Source organism: Schistocerca serialis, chromosome 4, assembly GCF_023864345.2.
Source record: "Schistocerca serialis cubense isolate TAMUIC-IGC-003099 chromosome 4, iqSchSeri2.2, whole genome shotgun sequence".
NCBI classification, from domain to species: domain Eukaryota; kingdom Metazoa; phylum Arthropoda; class Insecta; order Orthoptera; family Acrididae; genus Schistocerca; species Schistocerca serialis.
Genome location: NC_064641.1, coordinates 135,114,891 through 135,138,039, shown reverse-complemented (window position 1 = coordinate 135,138,039; position 23,149 = coordinate 135,114,891). Strand labels below are relative to the sequence as shown.

Here is a 23,149-nt window from a genome sequence, read left to right as displayed (position 1 = left end):
CGGAGTTTATATTTCATACCTGCCACAGCAAATTTGTGTTCGTGGGGTCTCAATTCTAAATCGAACGTTTGACTTACGCTATACGTATTCGTTTGGGAATATCGTTTCTACGTCTTCGTTAACGTGGTTAACATTATGAAGACAATTAATAACATTTGTGAAATACAACTTTGTTTGCGGAAAACATAATGATGTTCGAAGTAGCCAGTTTTTCCACGACAAACGACTTTCAACAACTTATTATATGCATAATTGTATATATATATATATATATATATATATATATATATATATATATATATGTACGAATAACAAAAACTAATAGTAAAAAAAATTGCATGGCGTGAGATTCGATCCGGTGACCTTCGGCTTACGAACCCGAGCGCTTACTGCTGCGCCACGACGCTGTAGAAAGTCATTAATCGTAGAGAGTATTTTACCGCAACGGTTACTTTTAACTGTCGATTTTCTCGACAACGGCTGAGAAGTGCATCTTGGTGCTTTGCCACATTACACCTCTGGCCATGAGCTTTTATTATGCGCAGTATGAATCGAATCTGAATTTCACAATTGGCGGCCTCCCCTTGCTAGTGGTGCAGTTACGACTGTGTAGAAAACATCAGGTGGCAAAGTTTGTGATGTGTTTGTGGAAAGACTGTTCGAGGTAGAGAAGAAAGAACCAACTCACTGATATGTGTACATATCGAGATACCACATATAAAAATATTTGTATTCAGACCAGTTACATCCTATAGTTTAGTACTGTTGGTCGTATTATGGTTCACTGGAGCACAACATATGCTAATTTTGTATCACTCTAAGATTTATCGCCCAGTAGAAAGTTGACACTACTATAGTCCTGAAATGTATCGCACAGGAGCTGAACATCGAAATAAATCAGAGTCTAGTGTTTCTCCCAGCGTATTAGTTGATCGTCGACTTTTCGATTATCGAAATAATTTTTTGTACACTGAAGAAAAGTTCAACCGGACTCACTAAAAACGAAAACAAATAGCAGTTGTGTCTCGATGCAGCTGGACGTAAGAAATTTGACTTTTTGTGGACGGAAACCGGTTGTAGAATCAAAAATATCTGACATGGTTCATGTGGCTCCTCAAAAAGGGCGAAAGGGTGAGAAACAAGCCAAAAGTAGTGAAGTGAAACTGCTTTCCTTAGCTTTCTGCACTGCATGTGTTTCTAGCAGTTTACTTAACATTCCGCCAGTACAATAGCACCTGTGACAATTTCCCACAAGGAAACTTCTACAGTGTTATCTTTTTCGACAACTGTTTGCCCTTCAGACACAGGTAAGATTACCTAGTGTTATCTCAGCTAAACACTTCAAAGACGACTACTACTTCGTTATATAAACAGTGCTTTTAGCATGTATCACGTACGCGTTTTATCTTCTGATGATATCTTGATTCAACAACGAGATATTATAGAAAACTCTAAGGTTAGTGTAAATATTGTCAGCCGAATTAGTAATTACAAGGGGCAATCGAAAAGTTTTCGACTGATGGCTCTGAGCACTATGGGACTTAACATCTGAGGTCATCAGTCCCTAGAACTTACAATTACTTAAACTTAACTAACCTATATACATCACACACATCCATGCCTGAGGCAGGATTCGAAACTGCGGCCACAGCAGTCGTGGGGTTCCGGCTTAAAGCGCCTAGAACCGTTCGGCCACCGCAGCCGGCGGCGTTGCTGCAGATGGATGGATGGATGGATGGAGAGGGTTTTAAGGTTGCACGACGGAAAGGTCTTCAGCGCCCGCTCAGTAACAGATTGAGATGGGTGTCAAGAAAAGACTCAGAACAATAAGATAAAACAGAACGTAAGACACAGGAAACTAGCTTGGAAAAATATGTGGCAGATATGATACGCGAGTTGGGATGGAAGTCATTAAAGCAAAGACTCTTTCGTCACGGCGAGATCTATTTACGAAATTTCAGTCACCAACTTTCTCTTCCGAATGCGAAAATATTTTGTTGAGCCCAACCTACATAGGTAGGAATGATCATCAAAATAAAATAAGAGAAATTAGAGCTCGAACAGAAAAGTTTAGGTGTTCGTTTTTCCCACGCGCTGTTCTGGAGTGGAATGGTAGAGAGATAGTATGATTGTGGTTCGATGAACCCTCTGCCAAGCACTTAAATGTGAATTGCAGAGTAATCATGTAGATGTAGATATGTGCCTACCCACACCGAAGCGTGGGACGAACAACACAGGAAGATAGACGGAGCTAAAACAATATGGAAGATGGAAGTGGCTGGCTGACTGCAAGGAAAAAAGGGAGGAGCCAGCCACTGTGCAATGCACTAAAACGTCCAGCCTAAAAGTTTAGGCCAGAGCCCGGACACATCACAGAACTTTAAAACCCTAGACACACAAATCTCATCATTAGCTAAAACACAGGGCAGATCCCCATCAACTTGTGCTTCTGCCCTTGCATCACGGTATAAAATGCAGTCTGTTAAAATTTGCCGGACAGAGATGTGCACACCACAAGCATCACAAATCGGGGGATCATCCCGCCGTATTAGGAAGCTATGTGTGAGAGGACAGTGCCCAATCCGAAGACGCGTGAGGATCACTTCTTCCCGCCTGAGCACCCGGCAGGACGTACGCCACGGCCGAGTTGTTGACTTCACCAACCGCAGTTTATTGGCCGTCACCGCCAGCCATTCTTCCTCCCACAACTCCATGCACTTCTTGTGGAGTGCAGAAATGACAGACTGCAAGGGAATAGGACACTGTACCACATCCTGCTTTCTGCAGGCCTCCTTGGCAGCCCGATCGGCCTGTTCATTGCCCTATATTCCTAAATGACCAGGCACCCAGAAGAAGGACACCTCCTTACCCCGCCGTTGGAGCAAGTACAGCTGGTCCTATATCAGCTGGACCATCTCCTCAGTTGGGTACAGATTCTGCAGTGATTGTAAGGCACTAAGAGAATCGGAGCAGAGAAGAAATCGATTGCCCCGAACACGATTCATCTGCTCCAGTACCTTCAGGATCGCATGGAGCTCCACTGCGAAAACGGTATATTCATCAGGGAGGCGAATTCGGGTAACATGATCAGGGAACACTACAGAACAGCCAATGAAATTCTCCTGTTTGGAGCCATGAGTGTAAAAGACGGTAAAACCGTGGACTAACGTAGGGCTACTCCGATGCAGGTATATAAGCATTGACATCTAGGCAAGCGATTAGTGTGGCATTCGTCTCATTCCGACGGGCGTCCGGTAAATGAGGAAACGTAAACTATGGCGACGTTATTACCAAACGCATCCAACCAGGACCAACGTCTTGGGTCTCTTGCCTTGGGTGCCGAAGGAGAAATATCGCTTGCCATCTATCGCAGAATGAGGAATGTGTATGGTGGGGCAGCACGTCTGAGAAAAACCGCCTTTGTAGAATGATGCGACAAGCTGTGCTGTTGCTTTACGATAACGCACGTTCCCATATCACAAATGTCGTTACGCAGAAGCCGACTCACGTGGAGGACACGTGAGGACCCGCCCTATAGTCCTGATCTCTCCCGATGCGTATCTCACGCCTTCGGTGCCTCTAAAAAGGTCTTCAAGGGTCTGCAATTCCAGTCAGACAAGGATGTGCAGCAGGTAGTTAAGAATTTTTTCACACAGTACGACACGGTGTTTTGAAAACGGGAATGTTCAACTTGGTGCATCGGTGGGATCATTGCCTCAACGCTTCACAGCGATTTTGCCTGATTGGCATGCCGATTCTGGAGACAGTACGACCTTCGAACTGGACGTTTTTGATCGCCCCTTATGCAACAAAGGATCCCAACACAGTACCCTGGAGCAAGCCTAAACTTACTTCTTTCCGAAATAACGTGCTGCGTCCTCCCTTCCCAATAAGTCCTCAGTGCAACCACGATTTTCATTTGATACACTAAAGACCGTACCTTAGTTAACTAATATTCGTGTGGATCTGACGGAAATTCTTTCCGGAGGTCATGAACCGAGTCTAAGGCTTCTTGAAAAGTCTGGTACAACAATTGAAGATAGCAAAGCGAAAGCCAGCGTTTTAAATTTAACATTCAAGAAATCGTTCACACAGGAGAATCGTACAAACATACCGTCATTTGACCATCGGACAGCCTCCCGTCGTAATGAAACAACTGCAAGTTTTGAAGGCAAATAAATCACCAGATCCGGATGGAGTCAAAATTCGGTTTTACAAAGCGTACCCTATGGCATTAGCCCCGCATCTGGTCTGCATTTATCGTGAATCTCTCGCCCAGCAGGAAGTCCCAAGTGACTGGAAAAAAAGCGCAGGTGACTCCAAAAGAAGGGAACCGCAAAAGGCCGGCCGCTGCGGCCGAGCGGTTCTCGCACTTCAGTGCGGAACCGCGTGGCTGCTACGGTCGCAGGTTCCAATCCTTCCTCGGGCATGGATGTGTGTGACGTCCTTAGGTTAGTTGGGTTTAAGTAGTTCTAAGTCTAGGGGACTGATGACCTCAGATGTTAAGTCCCATAGTGCTGAGAGCCATTTGACCCATTTTTGAACCGCAAAATTACTGATCAATATCCGTAACTTCGGTTTGCTGCAATCATATTTTTGCTTCCAACATAATAAACTTTCCTGAGACTGAGAACCGTATTTCCACGAATGAGCATGGTTTCAGAAAACATCGCTCGTGAGAAACTCAGCTTGCCCTTTTCTCACACGGTATAATGAGAACTATGGATGAAGGGGAACAGGCAGACTTGCGTATTTCTAGATTTTCGGAAGGCGTTCTACACGGTGCCCCATTGTAACCTGTTAACGAAGATACGAGCATATGGAATACGTTCTCACATAAGTGAGTGGCTCGACCACTTAAGTTATCAAACACTGTGTGTTGTCCTCGACGGCGAGTGTTCATCAGAGACAAGGGTACCGTCAGGAGTGTCCCAGGGAAGTGTGACAGGGCTGATAGCAGCGATGTTGGCGGACAGGGTGGGCAACAATCTGCAGTTGTTTGCTGATGACCCTGTCGTGTACGCTAAGATGTTGTTTAATTTAATTAATTTTTGGTAAGTCCTATGGGACCAAACTGCTGAGGTCATCGGTCCCTAAGCTTACACACTACTTACTCTAACTTTAACTTACGTTAGGGACAACACACAGGCACATACCCGAGGGAGAACTCGAACCTCCGACGGGGAGAGCCGCGCGGACCGTGACAAGGCGCCCAAGTCCGCGCGGCTACCCCGCGTGGTATAACAAGGGGACCCTCCATACTGTAAATCATGGATTCTTTTCGCTTCAAATATGTTGTAGAGGCACTTACCCTGAGTACGTGGCTATCCGGTTTTTTAGCGACGGGCCTTGGTTTTTGAGGAAATCGTTTTTTAAGTTCATTACACGCTTTGTATACCCGTAACATTAAATATACGAAGTGCGGCTAGAAAAAAACCGGACTGATGCTGGAAAAAACATTTATTTACAATTATTTACAATTTCATGTTATCTCCTTCAATGTACTCTCCTCCTCGGTCTCTACACCGCTCCATACGAATTTTCCACTGTTCATAGCAATGCTGCAGATCATTTTCGGTAAGTCCATACATTACTTCCGTCGCTTTTTCTTTTACTGCTTCAACAGTCTCAAATCTAGTTCCTTTCAAAGCTGACTTGACTTTAGGGAAAAGAAAAAAGTCACAGGGGGCGAAATCAGGTGAGTAGGGTCGAAGATCTAAGATGGGAATGTTGTGTTTTGCCAAAAACGTCTTCACTGACAACGCACTGTGAGCTGGGGCATTGCATTGGTGAAGAATCCATGACTTTTTTCTCCACAAATCGTTCCGTTTTCTCCGTACTCGCTCACGTAGGGTAGCCAGGACGCTAATGTAGTAATGCTGATTCACTGTTTGTCCCTCTGGTACCCAATCAATGTGCACAATCCCTTTGATGTCAAAAAAAAAACAATCATCATTGCCTTGAATTTCGATTTTGACATTCGTGCTTCTTTTTTTGTCGTGGAGAACCAGGAGTTTTCCAATGCATCGATTGGCGTTTAGTTTCGGGATCGTAAGTAAAAAACCACGATTCATCGCAAGTAATAACATTTTGTAACAAGGTGGGATCACTTTCAATGTTTTCCAGGGTGTCAGAACAAATCATTCTTCGGCGTTCCTTCTGTTCAATTGTGAGACACTTTGGAACCATTTTTGAACACACTTTGTTCATGTTGAAACTTTCATGAAGAATCTGCCTAACACTTTCCTTGTCAACTCCTGTTAACTCAGACACTGCTTTGATTGTTAAACGGCGATCTTGTCGAACAAGTTTACCGATTTTTTCAATGTTTGCATCAGTTTTTGCTGACAATGGTCTGCCAGTGCGAGTGTCATCACTGGTGTCTTCGCGGCCATCTTTAAATCGTTTAAACCACTCAAACACTTGTGTTCGCGATAAACAATCATCGCCGTACACTTGTTGTAACATTACGAACGTTTCACTTGCATATTTTCCTAGTTTGAAACAAAATTTGATGTTAACACGCTGTTCTTTCTGTACACTCAACATTTTCCGACGCACAGACAAAACGTCAACTACTTAAAACAGACGCCACGGGCAGACTGAGTGCAGGAGGCAGATGAAACTCGAGCAGTAGGCGGAGCGAAAGTCACGTGACAGGCCACGCGACTTTCAGCCTTATTGAATTCGTTTTATTGTTTCACCAGTATTAGTCCGGTTTTTTTCTAGCCACACCTCGTACTTCGAGCAAGTCAGCGTAGCGAAGCGGTAAAGGTTCACACTTACCACACTGGAGGTACCGTGTTCGAATCCTGCGACCATATGTTTTTTTATGTATGCAAGAACCGTCCGGAAAAATTGGTCCTAACGTTCAAAACCGAGTAGACGAAGTAACTGGGAAATACAGAAACGTAGTCGTGTATTGCACGAAATCCTTGAAGTTCACGAAACTGGTGTACGAACAGTTTTTGCGTTCTATAGTTCTTCTATATGTGGGATGGAAAAGTTTTTTGTACGTTATCGATTCGTGGGGAGGGCAAACCGACTCAACTTTATACGATCATCTATTCACTGATGAGAGGAAATCGAGCACCTGCACCCTAGAAGTGGTCCCGCCAAAATGCCCTCCTTATTGCCAGCCCTGCCATGTTTATTTTTACCGACAGGTGAAAATTTTCACCAAAATTATTCAGAATGCTCCCGACTTGATGAATGCCAATAGAGAGATCACTTCTAGGGAAGATTCGATAAAATTACATTCGCTAATCCTACACCAATTCAGCGCACCTAATTTTGAAAGCATGATTCGATATGCGTGGTTCGCATTGAAATTAGCGGATGAAAGAGAAATCTTTTTGAATGCAAAAGAATTGTGTTTGCCGGTATCGCTCATGAAGAAATCGTGCGCCTGCAAGACTGTTGCTTTCATAAAATGCGCGTGGTGTTGCGAAAATTTGTGCTTCGGTTGTTTCTAAGCTAAGTATCACCCACAATATTGTTCTGGCACACCAAGCAATGTGGACGATGAAAAATAAGATTTTGTGATATTGTATGACAGAAAAAATGAATAACTGAATACATCTTTATAATTTTGCACACCTTACACTGTGTTGATATTCTTTGAAATAAAATTGAAAAATTCGGTCGATTTTGAAAAAAAAAGTACACAAGCAGGATTAGAACTCGGTACTTCCAGCGCGGTAGCCGTGAACCTTACCACTTTTTTTTTTTTATTTTACATATGAGAGAAGGGTCAATTCTAGTGCAAGCAGCTGAACAGATATCCGACCTCTATCTACTGGTACATTACATCTACAGTATACATTTAAATAAAGAGCAAAGCGCGTTACGAAAAATATTATTCCGATACCGGGAATCGAACCCGAGCCTCCTGGGTGAGAGCCAGATATCCTAGCCACTTTTTTTTCTTCCTTTTTTTTTATTTTTTCCCCTTTTTTCTTTTTGTTTTTTTGTGTTTTTTTTCTTTTTTTTGTAAACATTTTCTTTTCTTTTGAAAACCCGTTAATAAAATGGAACTAAAAAAAAAACAAGTGCCACCGCCACTTTTCATCCTATAACAAAAAATCTAGGCCACTTCAGGCGTTGGCTCCTGACTAAACCTACCCCTGAGAGCTGCCTATATACCAGGGGAAATATGGGAAATCAAGGTTATGGCTATCCTTACAAACAAAACAAAATCTTCCTTTTTCTGATTTTTTTTTTTGTGTGTGTGTGTGTGTGTGTGTGTGTGTGTGTGTGTGTGTGTAAGTGATCAGAGGCCTTCTGCGCCCCGCTGGTAATATGTTGAGTCACGTCTTCTCGAAATTGATGTGTTCCGTTCAATTGTTCAGAAATGTTCATTGGTTCAAACAGGAAACCTTCTTCTCTCTTGGCTTAACACATTCCAGCTGCGAGGCGGCTCGTGGAAAGCACTCCCAAGGAAGTTCGAGAAAAATTGTCTGTATTTTGAGTGACGGACAACGACATAATGACGGTCATTGAGGTATGTCCAAAAATCGAGTACAGAGTCTACAGTTTGTCCAAATATGTAGTGAATGGCATGTCCGCGAATCCAATTCACAGCATTGGTCTTTGTCCGAGGAAAATAGTCACGTTCCGGAAATAATAATGAAAGGGGAGTAATCCGATCCGGAATGTCCCGCGTTAGAAAATCCACAATACGTCGAACCAAGTGCCAAACCTCCGCCGCCGGTCCGCAAACAAACCGATGTTCATCATTGTCTGGCACTCCACACGTGGAGCATAGAGGTGATTGGGCGAGGTGGATACGATGAAGGCGAAATTGGTTGATTTGCTTACCATTGACAGTTAGGTACCAGACAGATTGTACATTCGTGTCAAGGTAACAGGCGAACACCGCTCGCCATACATGACGCCAGTCAACCTGGGGGAACTTTTGTTCAATCGGGTTAGGTGGACGACCTAATTGGAGGACATTGTACTCTGCCTTTGCCTTGAGTAGAAGCTGTCTTGGTAAGGTGAGGCGTAGATAACTGAGTTCCAGAAAGAAGTATCGTATATAATGGAACTGGGCCGGAACATCCGAGATCATCACTGGGGCTGACAGGGAGACCGGCGAGTATGCCGACAGGAGGAGACCAGTGAGGCTCGTTGGGCAACGGGTCCATACCGTCATCTGGGAGCTGACAAATAGGGCGCGAGCTCTATCCGGCACGTGAAACAGACCTATCCCTCCTCGTTCACGGGGAAGAGTAAGGGTTGCATAGTTAACTTTGAACAACATCCCAGAGCTGACGAAAGATGCCACAGTAAGCGGGAAAGGTAGAACTTGTGCTACATGGGGAACTCGGGATGCGATATATATGTATTGACATATCGAGCTCGTTGGAGAATATCTAGGGATCGAAGGCGATGGTCCATAAGACCTGCTCTGATCATTAAAAGGAGGCGTCGGCAGTTGATGGTGGCTGAACGCCGGAGATCAGATGAAAAATCTATTCCCAAACAACGAATGGTATCAACGGTGGTGGGAGGTGTAACGCACTCCACGGGAAGTCCCGTGCCAATGAACATAACTTGTGACTTGCGTACGTTTAAAGAGCTACCCGACGCCTCACCATAAGTCGCTACCCACGTCAAAACAGCTCGAACCTCGTCGGCATTAAGTAAACAGATGACTACAGGGCTACGCTGACTTGCTCGGCAGACACAATATTACGAATATACAAATCGCGCAATGAACTTCAAAATCGATTTTCTCAAAAACCAAGGCACGTCGCTAAAAAACTGGATAGCCAGGTACTCAGGGTAAGTGCCTCTACAACATATTTGAAGCGCATCAAAATCCGTGATTTTCAGTATGGAGGGTCTCCTTGTTGTTGTTGATTGACTGTAGAACGATACATGACGACTTAGACAAAATTTCTAGTCGGTGCGGTGAATGGCAGTTAGTTCTTAATGTGGAAAAACGTAAGCTGATGTGGATAAATAGGAAGATCAAACCTGTAAAGTTCGGATACAGTATTACTAGTGTCCTGCTTGACACGGTCAAGTTCTTTAAATATCTGGGCGTTGTGTTACAAAGTGGTATGAAATGGAACGAGCGTGTGAGAACTGTGGCAGGGTCGGCGAATGGTCGACTTCGGCTTATTGAAAGAATTTTAGGAGAAAGTGGTTCACCTGTAAAGCAGACCCCATGTAGGACGCTGGTGCGACCTACACTTGAGAACTGCTCCAGTGTTTCGGATCCGTACCAGGTCGGACAGAAGGAAAAGATCGAAGCAAGTCAGAGGCGGCCTGCCAGATTCGTTGCCGGTAGGTTCGAACAACACGTAAGTGTTACGGAGATGCTTCAGGAATTCAAATGGGAATCCCTGGAGGGATGGCGACGTTCTTTTCGAGAAACACTATCGAGGAAATTTAGAGAACCGCCATTAGAATCTGACTACCGAAATATTATGCTGCCGCCAACATGCATTTCGCGTAAGCACCACGGAGATAAATATGAGAATTTAGGGCTCATGTGTTGTTGCGGTCTTCAGTCTAGAGACTGGTTTGATGCAGCTCTGCTACTCTATGCTGTGCAAGCTTCTTCATCTCCGAGTAACTACTGCAACCAACATCCTTCTCAATCTGCTTGGTGTATTCATCTCTTGGTCTCCCTGTATGATTTTTACCCTCCACGCTTCCCTTCATCACTAAATTGGTGATGACTTGATGCCGCAAAACGTGTCCTACTAACCGATCCCTTCTTCTAGTCAAGTTGTGCCACAAATTCCTCTTCTCCCCGATTCTATTCAGTACCTCCTCATTAGTTACGTGATCTACCCATCTAATCTTCAGCATTATTTTGTAGCACCACATTTCGAAAGCTTCGATTCTCTTCTTGTCTAAAATATTTCTCGTCCATGTTTCACATCCATACATGCCTACATTCCATACAAATACTTTTAGAAAAGAGTTGCTAACACTTAAATCTATACTCGATGTTAACAAATTTCTCTTCTTCAGAAACGCTTTTCTTTCCATTGCTAGTCTACATTTCATATCCTCTCTACTTCGACAGTAATCAGTTATTTTGCTCCCCAAATAGCAGCACTCATCCACTACTTTAAGTGTTTCATTTCCTAATCTAATTCCCTTAGCATCACCTGATTTTATTAGACTATCCATTTCCCTTTTTAAATTTTCTAACCTACCTGCCCGATTAAGGGATCTGACATTCCACCCTCCGATCCGTAGAACGCCAGTTTTCTTTCTCCTGATAACGACGTCCTCCCGAGTAGTCCCCGCCCGGAGATCCGAATGGGGGACTATTATACCTCCGGAATATTTTACCCAAGAGGACACCATCATCATTTAACCACACAGTAAAGCTGCATGTCCTCGGGAAAAATTATGACTGTAGTTTTCCCTTGTTTTCAGCCGTTCGCAGTACCAGCACAGCAAGGCCTCTTTGGTTAATGTTACAAGGCCAGATCAGTCAGTCGCCCAGACTGTTGCCACTGCAGCTACTGAAAAGGCTGCTGCCCCTCTTGAGGAACCAGATGTTTGTCTGGCCTCTCAACAGATACCTCTCCGTTGTGGTTGCACCTCCGGTGCGGCTAATTGTATCACTGAGGCACGCAAGGCTCCCCACGAACGGTAAGGTCCACGGTTGATGAGGGGGGATTAAGGGCTCATACGGAGGCATATAGATAGTCATTTTTGTTTGAGTCTATTTGCGAGTGGAACAGGAAAGGAAATTTCTAGTAGTGGTGCAGGATAACTCCCGCCACGCACTTTACAGTGGGTGACGGAGTATCTGTGTGGACGTGGATGTCGAAAAACTGTATCTACCTGTCTCCTCTGATCGTAGCTTTCAGGTTTTGACGTGAGAAAAAACACGAGGAGGATTTCGCAAGGCTGGTGACGGAGAAGTGGTTCCGGGCAGTACGACTACCCACAGGTTGTTGTCTTGCATTGACCCAGCAAGGGACTTTTTGCTCTGTTGCCCGTCTATTCGATGTTGCAATTCGCGGCTGCCCGCGGCGACCCTGTCCTCAAAACGACGTCGCCCGTGGCAGGCGACTCTGCCGCCGTGGGCTTTCCCTCAAATCGAGCTACTCGTGGTCTGCCTTCGACATGGCGAGAGGTGGGAATCCCTACGTCTGCAAGACGAAGTGTTCCATGCGGTGCACAACCTCGATTTGGTCGATATCATACGCATCGATATCGGATGTCATGAAAACTGTGGTGTCGACGGCCACTACGTTGACCAGAACAAGCCCTGACGACACATCGCTAACGTGATACTCTGAAGTATTCTTATCTCCGCAGCGATACGAGAGCTGTCTCATTAACAACATTCATCCGTAATTCAGTTGCTTATTGATGTATTCGAAACACACACTAATATAGCAGAACTTCGTGGCCACCGACCACAGCGAGAATAATGCCGTCTGGTGCTGCTTTGGGTACGTGACGCTGAAAGAACCGTACAGGACTACTATAAATGATTCATTTGCTTTTAGTGCTCTATATTTTCCAAAGTATTACATGCCCAAATATGAATGATGCATTAATACAACCGTAAACTCACCAAGTTTTCATTATGTGCTCTACAAATGTTCCTGATCGCACTGCACTCGTCCAAAAGGTAATGAAGTTCATTTCATGTCTTATGTGACATCATTTCCTCACAGCAGCATTCATGCTCTCTCTGAGCTCTTCCAGTGTTCTAGCCGTGTGGTATGTAAGCACCGTTCTTATGTCAGACGACCTGGGGGAAGCGGGGGGGGGGGGGGGGGGAGCAGAGAGAACAAGGGCCACGTCATCATCACTACACCCAATCATCCAGCGATGCGCAAGTTCGTCGTTTAGGCCAATATTACACTATCAAATCTCTTTGTCAAATATCTTTGTCCAATATCTTTGTCAAAGATATTTGCTGGTGTAATAGGGAACTTTGTCAAATGTCGTCCAATATTTGATCAAATCTAGGACCTCGCTGTAGATTTGATCAAAGAAGTCGCTTGTCTTCTGTTCACTGCAATGTGACATGTTACTACATGGAGCGCTAGCATCGCTGCATTCTGTCGTCTGCAGTGTTTTTATAAACATTGCGGGTAAATACAACTGGTGTGTGCCGACAACTACAAAATTAATAGAGGTGTATGAAGCTGATGAGGCGCTTTACAACGTGAGGCACGCTGAATACAGAAATAGATTACGAAGATTGGAGACCAGACCTAACCTAACCCTCTCCTGTAGCAAGGAATCGGAGTGTTACAGTGAGCCTGTCTTCTGCAGATGTAGCAGTTCTTAAGTGAATATTGTGCTTTGTGATATGAGGATACACTTCATTGAGCACATACAGAAATGTATGCTCATCCATTCTTAAATAATTGATGTACGACTTGATGTCCTCCACTATAAGCTCACGTAACAAGTTTTATTGAATGCTTTTATTTGACGAAAAATATGATGACAGTCAGCGATGACAGACAGCGCTACGTCAAAGATCTTTGTCAAATATATTTGACGGAATATTTGATCACATTTGTGATCAGATCTTTGACAAAGAAATTTGATAGTGTAATACCGGCCTTAGGTAGCGATGCACATCGATACTCCAATGAGGAGGTGCCTTGTCTGCTCGGGAGATAATATTCTTGAAATCTGCCGTCAGTTGTGGGAACGACCACAACTGCGACGTAAGAGGTAGCTGTCACAGACTTCTCACGGAAGAAAAACGGCCCGTTCAGGTCACACTGCACAGAGAATATCAGTGTCCGCTAAATCTCCTTCATGAGACATAACTTTACGAGGATTTTCAGTGTCCCACACGCCTACGTCGTGACGATTAACCTAACCAGGTAAATGGAAGGAACGTCCGCTTGCAGGCCAAACATTCATCCTCAAGCGCTTCCTGCAGTGTGATGCAACCTTGGAGGCGCCGGCCATGATGTTCCGGTTTTAATTGTTGCACGAGCTGAAGACGTTAAGGTTTTAAATGCAACAGCATGCATGCTTTCTGAGTCATCAGTATACTGACTGATTTGATGCGACCCGCCACGAATTCTTCTCCTGTGCCACATTTCCATCTCAGAGTAGCACTTGCTACCTACGCCCATCAGTTATTTGCTGGACGTATTCCAGTCTCTGTCTTCCTCTACAGTTTTTGCCCTCTGCAGCTCCCTCCAGTACTCGTACCGTAAAGTTATTCAAAATGGTTCAAATGGCTCTGAGCACTATGCGACTTAACGTCTGAGGTCATCAGTCGCCTAGAACTTAGAACTAATTAAACCTAACTAACCTAAGGACATAACACACATCCATGCCCGAGGCAGGATTTGAACCTGCGACTGTAGCGGTCGCTCGGTTCCAGACTGCAGCGCCTAGAACCGAACGGCCACTCCGGCAGGCCGTAAATTTATTCCCTGACGTCTTAACATACGTCCTATCATCCTACCCCTTCTCCTCATAAGTGTTCTTCATATATTCCTTTCCTCTCCCATTCCGCGCAGAACCTGATCATTCCTTATCTCATCAGTCTATCAAATTTTCAACATTCGTCTGTAGTACCATATCTGAAATGCTTCGGTTCTTTCTGTTCCGGTTTTCCCATAGTCCATGTTTCACTACCATACAATGCTGTGCTCCAAACGTACATTCTCAGAAATTTCAACCTCAAATTAAGGTCTGTGTTGGATACTAGTAGATTTCTCCTCGCCAGGAATGGTTCACAAAACGTAAATAAACCAAAGAGCATGCCTAAAGTTGTGTTCAAAGAGTTTGTGTTGGGGCAGAGAGTTTCTTTGTCTAGCACTTACATTGCACATTGATGACAGTAAGTGTGTATCAATTTATATTATATTCATTATTGAAAAAATAACATCTATTTATAATGCAAAATTGACGTGTGAAATTACGTTTGGCATTGACATAAACTTCGATCATTATTTATGAGATAAACGTTGGAGCTCTGCATGAAGCTTTTTTTAAAGGTAAGTTTTGTGGGCATTTGTAAGGAGGGGTAGGGGAAATGGGTCGGGGGGGGGGGGGGGGGGAGGAAAGAGAGAGAGAGAGAGAGAGAGAGAGAGAGAGAGAGAGAGTGTACTTTGTTCTGACTTGTTTAGATTTTCAGTTTTAAAGATTCTTTGAAATTTTGAAAAGTATGGGTTATTTGCTGAGTCAATTTGTCCGTTGTTGCAGAACTGGGAGTTCCAGATCTACGTGAACAACCGGTCCAACAGCTTCGCCAGGGACGGCTACCTCAACATTCGCCCCACCCTGACCTCTGACCAATACGGAGAGGCCTTCCTGTCCAGCGGCACCATAGACCTCAACGGCGGCTCGCCTGCCGATGAGTGAGTATGCGCCGAAACGCTCACGGCCGTGTAACTGCGTCTACTGCTGAGCTTGTAACGATTGACAAGTAATCCGTTTACGACTGTGGACACCCACACAGACACGAGCTCCGTAGAGCTTTTACATAGATGAAGCTCTGAATATTGAAGCTATACCTTGTTATATGAATGTTCATGAACCAATAGTCAGTTCTGTAACACTGTCTGCTGACGAAATAATGGCAGGAGAACACAGTACAGAAAATCGGTGCAACGTGAAATTAATATGCATAGGTTGCGTACCTGAACATCCGACAGTGTGTAGACACACTCAAAATCCTCTCAAAATTACCAAGTGTAAATGTCGACACCTTGTAGCTGAACACAGAGCCATGAGGTGACTTCCTTAGAATTTTATCAGAACATCCATACCTGAAAATGGTCTAGGACAGACAACACCTCACCAAGTAATTCAATAGTAAGGTAGTACAAGAATTAAATCGACACGTACTATTACAACAGCTATGACCTTGCTACTGTTACAGCACAAATTATTCCATGAAACACCAAAATATAAATTAGAAAAATCTGCCACAGCAAATCTTCTTCCTGGTCTCATCTACGAAACTTACCTTCCACAATGTGATAATTGTAGATGTGGAGATCCAGATGTTTCTTATTCCTCCACGCCATCCTGCACAGATTTCGAGAACATAGATATTGTGAAACCCAACCCGCAGTTTTCTCATGCGACGTACTGAAAACCATGGATCAAGACAGTCAGGTAAATACAGTATTTCTCGATTTCCGAAATGCATTTGACTCAGTACCACACCTCCGCTTACTAAGAAAAGTACGATCATATAGAGTATCAGACGAAATAAGTGACTGGATTGGGGATTCTTAGTAGTGAGAACGCATCATGTTGTCTTGGATGGAGAGGCACGGCAGATGTAGAAGTAACTTCAGATGTGCCCCATGGAAGTGTGTTCGGGCCTTTGCTGCTCATGTTTATTATTGATTCGTGGAATCGCATACGATCTACATCTACATCCATATTCTGCGAACCGCTGTGAAGTGCATGGCAGAAGCAGCATCCCACAGTACCAGATATTAGGGCAGTTTTCCGTTTCATTCACGTATGTAGCCCGAGAGAAATCATTGTTTCCATACCTCTGTGCGTGCTGTAATTATTCTATCTTATCCTCACGATCACTGTGTGAGCGATACGTAAGGGGTTATATATTCCTGGAATCATCATTCAACGTCAGTTCTATAAATTTTGGAAGTAGGCTTTCTCTGGACAGTTTCCGTCTATCTTTAAGAATCTGCAGCCGGCCAGAGTGGCCGAGCGGTTCTAGGCGTTATAGTCTGGAACAACGCGACCCCTACGGTCGCATGTTCGAATCCTGCCTCGGGCATGGATGTGTGTGGTGTCCTTAGGTTAGTTAGGTTTAAGTAGTTCTAAGTTCTATGGGACTGATGACCTCAGAAGTTAAGTCCCATAGGGCTCAGAGCCATTTGAACCCTTTTTTAAGAATCTGACAGATCAGTTCATTCAGCATCTCAGTGACACTCTCCCCGAGTGTCAAACAAACCTGTCAGCATTCGCGCTGCCCTTCTCTGTACGTGTTCGATATCCCCTCGTAGTCCTATCTGGTACAGAACCGATATCCCAGGATAAGTCGCACGAGAGATTTGTAAGCAATCTCTTTTGTAGACTGATTTCATTTTCCTAGTATTCTTCAAATAAACCAAAGTCTGCAACCTGCTTTACCCACGACTGAACCTATGTGATCGTCCCACTTCATGTCCCTTCTAAGTGTTACACCCAAGTATTTGTATGAGTTATTAGAATCCAGCTGTCACCCACTAATATTGTATTGACAGGATACTATGTTTTTCGTTTTGTTAAGTGTAAAAATATTTTTTTTTATATTTAAAGAAATCTGCCAATCATAGCGCCATTTTGAAATTTTATTAAGGTCTGACTGAATATTTCTACAGCTTCGTTGAGATTCTACTTCTTGTACATAACTGCGCCATTTGCAAAAACGCTGAGGTTACTATTAATATTTTCCGCAAGGAAATTAATACGGAACATGAACAGCAAAGGTCCGAACACACTTCCATGGGGCACAACTGAAGTTACTTCTACATCTGCCGTGCTTCTCCATCCAAGATAATATGCTGCGTTCTCGCTACTAAGAATCCCCAATCCAGTCACTTATTTCGTCTGATACCCCATATGATCGTACTTTTCTTGGTAAGCGGAGGTGTGGTACTGAGTCAAATGCATTTCGGAAATCGAGAAATACTGTATCTACCTGACTGTCTTGATCCATGGTTTTCAGTACGTCGTATGAGAAAAGTGCGGGATGGATTTCACATTATCTATCTTCTCGAAATCCATGCAGGATGGCCTGGAGGAGATCGTTCTGTTCGAGATGCCACATTATGTTTGAGCTCATAATACGTTCTAAGATTCTAATTAATAAATCATAAGGATATTAAACTGTAGTTTTTTGAATCACTTCTTCTACCCTGTGTGACCTGTCCTTTCTTCCAACAACTGGGCACAGTTTTTTTCGTTAGAGGGATCTACGATAGATTATAGTTAACAGAGGGTCTAACTCAGCCGTGATCTGGGTAAAGATTGTGATAGGGATTCCATAGGACCTGGGGTTCTGTTCCATTTCGTGATTTCAGCATTCAAGGAAGTATAGCTGTGTACGAAAGCCACTTTTAGTTTTCGGTTTAGAATATTACGGCGCCACTTTTGTTTTTCTTCCCAAACAGAACAGCTTATGATGACTTTCTAAGAAGTCGTAACCGGTTATGATATCATTTATGAGACCCGAGTATGGGAACATATGGGGTGAGCACAATGTAAGGAGTGATCAAAAAGTTTGCGTTCGATGGCCGTACAGTCCAGAATGGGTATGTCAGTCAGGAAAAATCGCCGTGAGCACTGAGGCAATAATCCCACCGGCGCACTACGTTCACGATACTCTTTCGGTGAAGCACTGTGTCCTGCTGCGTGAATAAATCCATAACTGTCTGCTGCACTTCCTCCTCTGACAGGAGTCGCCGACCCTTAAAGGCCTTTTTTAAGAGACTGAAGACGCGACAACCGCATAGGGAGAGATCAGGACGATAGGGCGGCTGCTCGAAACACTCCCACTTGCGTTGGCGTAATTTCTGCGTTACGACATCTGCGGTACAGGGATGGGCGTTATCATGCAGTAGCGGCACACCTAGTCGCGCACCATTCCAGAACGGTGGTTTTCGATAGATATGCCGCCCAATATGCATTCTCCTATGGATTTCTACCGGTGTTTGTCCTTCAGCTAAGAAAAGAACAACAGCACGTTGGTCCTGTTTGGAAACTTCAACAGATAGCTTAGCGGCATATCTACCAGGGTGCCATCTGTGTCTACTCTTTTAATAACGAACGCTCGCAGCCAGAAGACGCAGTGTGGTGCAGACGTGTGAAGCAACCAGGAAACCATGCCACGGGGACGCACTCGTGCTTCCTATAGCCAACTGAGCGAGTTTGAAAGGGCTCAAACTGTGGCCTTCCGAATGGGAGGACGGTCCTTTCACAGAGTTGCCACACAAGTTGGACATGTTGCGAAACGATGCTGGTATCAGTGGCCACTTGAATATTTGGTAATAACGTCGCCATATTTCACCTTTCCGCATTTACCAGCCGCACGTTGTAAGGACACGAATGCCACACTATCCCCTTACCTAGACGTCAGTGCTTATACACTCGCATCTGGGTCGCGCTACGTTGCTTATAAGCTGCAGCAACGCCCTCAAACGGAAACTTTTTGATCGCCTTTTACAAAACTTGCACTATGGTATCTGTGAAAATGAACTCGTGCCCAGGCAAATGTATTTGCTTGAAGAAGAAGCTCGTTCATACAGAACAACTGCGAAAGAAAACCTTTATGTCTTTTTAACAGCACCAGAACATAATCAACATATGGCTGGAAAATAGTAAGAGTATGGTGCTATTGGTCTAAACTGACAACATTCGTCTCCAGTAAGTTCGCTATGAATAGAACAAGGAGCAACTGACCGCGGATGCAGGACGCCGGATTTAAAAGTTACGTAGGACGCACCTCATTGGGCTCTTACACGGTGTATATGCAACCCATCTACATCATTACTCAAAACCCATACGCAAACTTCGCCGGCCGCTGTGGCCGAGTGGTTCTAGGCGCTTCAGTCCGGAACCGCACTGCTGCTACGCTCGCAGGTTCGAATTCTGCCTCGGGCATGTATGTGTGTGATGTCCTTAGGTTAGTTAGGTTTAAGTAGTTCTAAGTCTAGGGGACTGATGACCTCAGATGTTAAGTCCCATAGTGCTCAGAGCCATTTGAACCATTTTTGAACTCCCACACTTCTGGGCTTGGTAGAGGACTCTTCGAACCACTTTCACACTAATTCTCTACCGTTCTACTCTCTAATCGCACGTGAAAAAAAATGAACACTTAAACCTTTCCGTGCGAGCTCTGATTTCTCTTATTTTAGTACGATGGTCATTTTTCCTCATGTAGATGGGAGTCTACAAAATATTTTCGCATCGTAGCCATTCTCAACACCGTGGAGGATGATCTTTTGCTATTTGTTGTTAAAGTAAGAAGTGAACCAATTGTGAGCTACTCCCTATATTCCATGATGGTCCAAGTTCTGGAGCAATATTTTGTAATCAACACAATCAAAAGCCTTATTAAAATAAAATAAAAATACCTAGCGTTCGAAACCTTTTGTTTAATCCATCCAGTACCTCACACAGAAAAGAGAATGTGGCATTTTCAGTTGTTAAACCACTTCCAAAACGGAACTGCACATTTGATAGCAAATTATCTGAAATAAAATGCTCAATTATCCTTAAATACACAGTATTTTCAATAACATTAGCAAACACTGATGGCACAGAAATATGTCTAAAGTTGTCTACATTATCCGTTTCTCCCTTTTTATAAAGCCGCTTTACTACTGAATACTTTAATCGTTCGGGAAACTGACAATTCTTCAAGAAAAAATTACAAATATGGCTAAGTACAGGACTAACATGTCCAGCACAGTACTTCAATATTCTGCTAGGCACTCCATCATATCTATGAGAGTCCTTAGTCTTCAGTGATTTAATTATTGATTCAATCTCTCCCTCTTCAGTATCACAGAGGAGTATTTCATACATCAATCTCGGAAAGGCATTTGCCAAGAGAATTATACGATTCCCTGTAGAAACAAAATTTTTAATTAATTCACCAGCAGTGCTCAGAAAACGATTGTTAAGGGGAGCCGGAACGATGAAAATGAGAAAATTAACGTTTCTTTCACTATAAAATTATTTGAAGTTTTCTGAATAAAACAAATCAAGTTTCACCCTTCTAAGTGAATTCTAAGTCTGTTTTTTATCGCTGCAAAGTTGACGCGCCGCGTAAACGGTTGTAGCGACTTGTTGTGTCACCTCTGACGGGGCCGCTCACCGGAGGCCAGCACGCCTAGTGCACGAAAACGATCATGTTCGACTAGGATCCTGGCGGCAATATGTGCTGCCACCTCTTGCCGTAAGAGGGAACGCTACGCACCCAGGCAGACTGTCGAACATTACCGTTTTGGTGGTCCAGGATTGATGGTCACTTTAAGGAATTCTGCTACCTAGGCAGCAAAAGGACCAATGACGGAAGAAGCAAGGAGGATATCAATAGCAGAGTAGTAATGGCAAAAAGAGCTTTCCTGGCCAAGAGAAGTCTACTAGTATCAAACATAGGTCTCAATTTCTGGTAGAAATTTCTGAGAATGTATGTTTGGAGCACAGCATTGTATGGTAGTGAAAACTGGAATAGAAGATAATCGAAGCATTTCAGATGTGAGAGCATAGACGAATGTTGAAAATTAGTTGGACTGATAAGGTAAGCAATGAGGAGGTTCTGCGCAAACTCGGAGAGGAAAGGAATATGTGGAGAACACTGACAAGGAGAAGGGACAGGATGACAGAACGTGTGTTAAGACATCAGGGAGTGACTTCCAAAGTACTAAGGGTGCTGTAGAGGGCAAAAACTGTAGAGGAACATGGAGAAGGGAATACATCCAGCAAATAATTGAGGGCGTATGTTGCAAGTGCGACTCTGAGATGAAGAGGAGAGCAGTTCGTGGCGGGCCGCATGAAACCAGTCAGAAGACCTATAACTCGAAAAAAAGGTACTATACTGTAATAGCTATTTATATGTACGCTTCAGCTAGTACACCCAAAACTCCAGGTGTCAGACATTCAGATCGGTACCAAACGCTGTGTATCGATAATCAACTAAAAACCCTATTTACTATCTGTATAGTTAACACCACACCTATCTATACAAATGTGCTCTACACGTTTCAACTAACGAAGCGAAAGCAGAATGCCAAAAGAACACTGCTACAAACTCCGAAAAGTCCTTTTACATGGCAATAAAATGTTCTCCCATATAACTATTTCACGCGTAATCTTAAAAAAAATTACCACCACTACCACAGATCTTCACATTAACTTCTCACAGTTGCGCTCTCCCTACACTCCATAGTTCTGGTGTCATTTTTAATTGTCGTTTACGCATCTTCTACTGGACGACAGCACGAACTAAATCTGTGTTTTGGTTGATATTCTATCTACCTACAACTTTTGGTACCTATCTGAGTGCCTGAAATCTGGAGGTTTGGGTATAAGCAGTGAGACATTGTAGGAAAGTTACTTTTGTCCTTGCACACCTGTGTACTTCTCTCTTTACATCTAACGAACAGAAGTCATGTTCACTCTTTAGGCAGCACAACTGCTAAAAACATCCAAGTATAAAACTACCTGCAAATAGAGGAAAAAACTTTAACATTTGTATGAATTGCAGTCAATTTCAAGATTTTAAAATTACTTAGAGGTTGTCTTGTAAACAATTTACAAACGCTAATTTCTGGGAAGGAAGCAGGAAGTTGTCAACTCGTAACATGTAAACATTAAATTCTATTTTGTGTTTATTGTTTTGTCGTGATTCATTAAGTATGTACAACATTTTAAACATTGGCAAATGTAATTGGTTTTCCTAAGAGTTGCTCATACAACAATAGTGGCACAATGCAGCACCATTAGCTTTCTTCGTGTTTGTTTTGAATCTAATATGAAGGTAAGTAAAGTGAAGTCGTATGGCACAAATAGATGGGACTCTGAAGGGCAGGTTCAGCCTCCTAATTAGAAAGGACTTTCCCTATCCTTCGCGTCTGCAGGCACCTTTCCTCTGCAAAGTATGAGAGCTGCATGCGCAAGTGTATCTGTTAAGTGTAGGTGTCTGTGATGTGTGTGTCTGTGTGGGTGGTTGGGTTGGTGGGTGGGTGGGTGTAGTGTAGTGTGATGTGTTTGAATGAAGAGAGAAGAGAGAGGGTGAAACCCAGCGCCGGCACATAGCATATTCTTCTCGGAGATCACCAATGGGGCCACCGAGCTCAACGTCACCAGCCGATGTACGGATCACCATCAACAGCGTCACATGCCCTCACTTCACGAGACACTGCGGAGAGGCCTGGAATCTAGTTCAGGATGGTGGAGAACGAGCTGGTGATCAGAAACTCTACGCTGCCACCTCTCCTCCTCTTGCCAGCCAAATGCTGGCAGTGAAAATTTCTTCCACCACCAGAATTCCAATCGGCTTACCAGTGCCACCCAATTGGCATCCATTAGCGACCTCAACCACGGAGGCATATATCCAATATGAATACACCCAGTAGCAATAAATAGTTTTTTCGGTTGCAAATCGAAAGGAAAAGTACACACACTATTTATGGCACCATCTTTT

The 23,149-nt window shown here is 43.8% G+C and overlaps 1 protein-coding gene across 1 annotated transcript in view; it reads left to right on the top strand.

Annotated features, from left to right (window-relative positions):
* The window catches only part of LOC126473601 (beta-1,3-glucan-binding protein-like), a 68,296-nt gene that overhangs the window by 5,886 nt on the left and 39,261 nt on the right, over positions 1-23,149 (top strand). Inside the window, exon 2 of the mRNA XM_050100760.1 lies at positions 15,178-15,332. Coding sequence (XP_049956717.1) covers positions 15,178-15,332 — 155 coding nt within the window. The remainder of the gene's footprint in view (positions 1-15,177; positions 15,333-23,149) is intronic.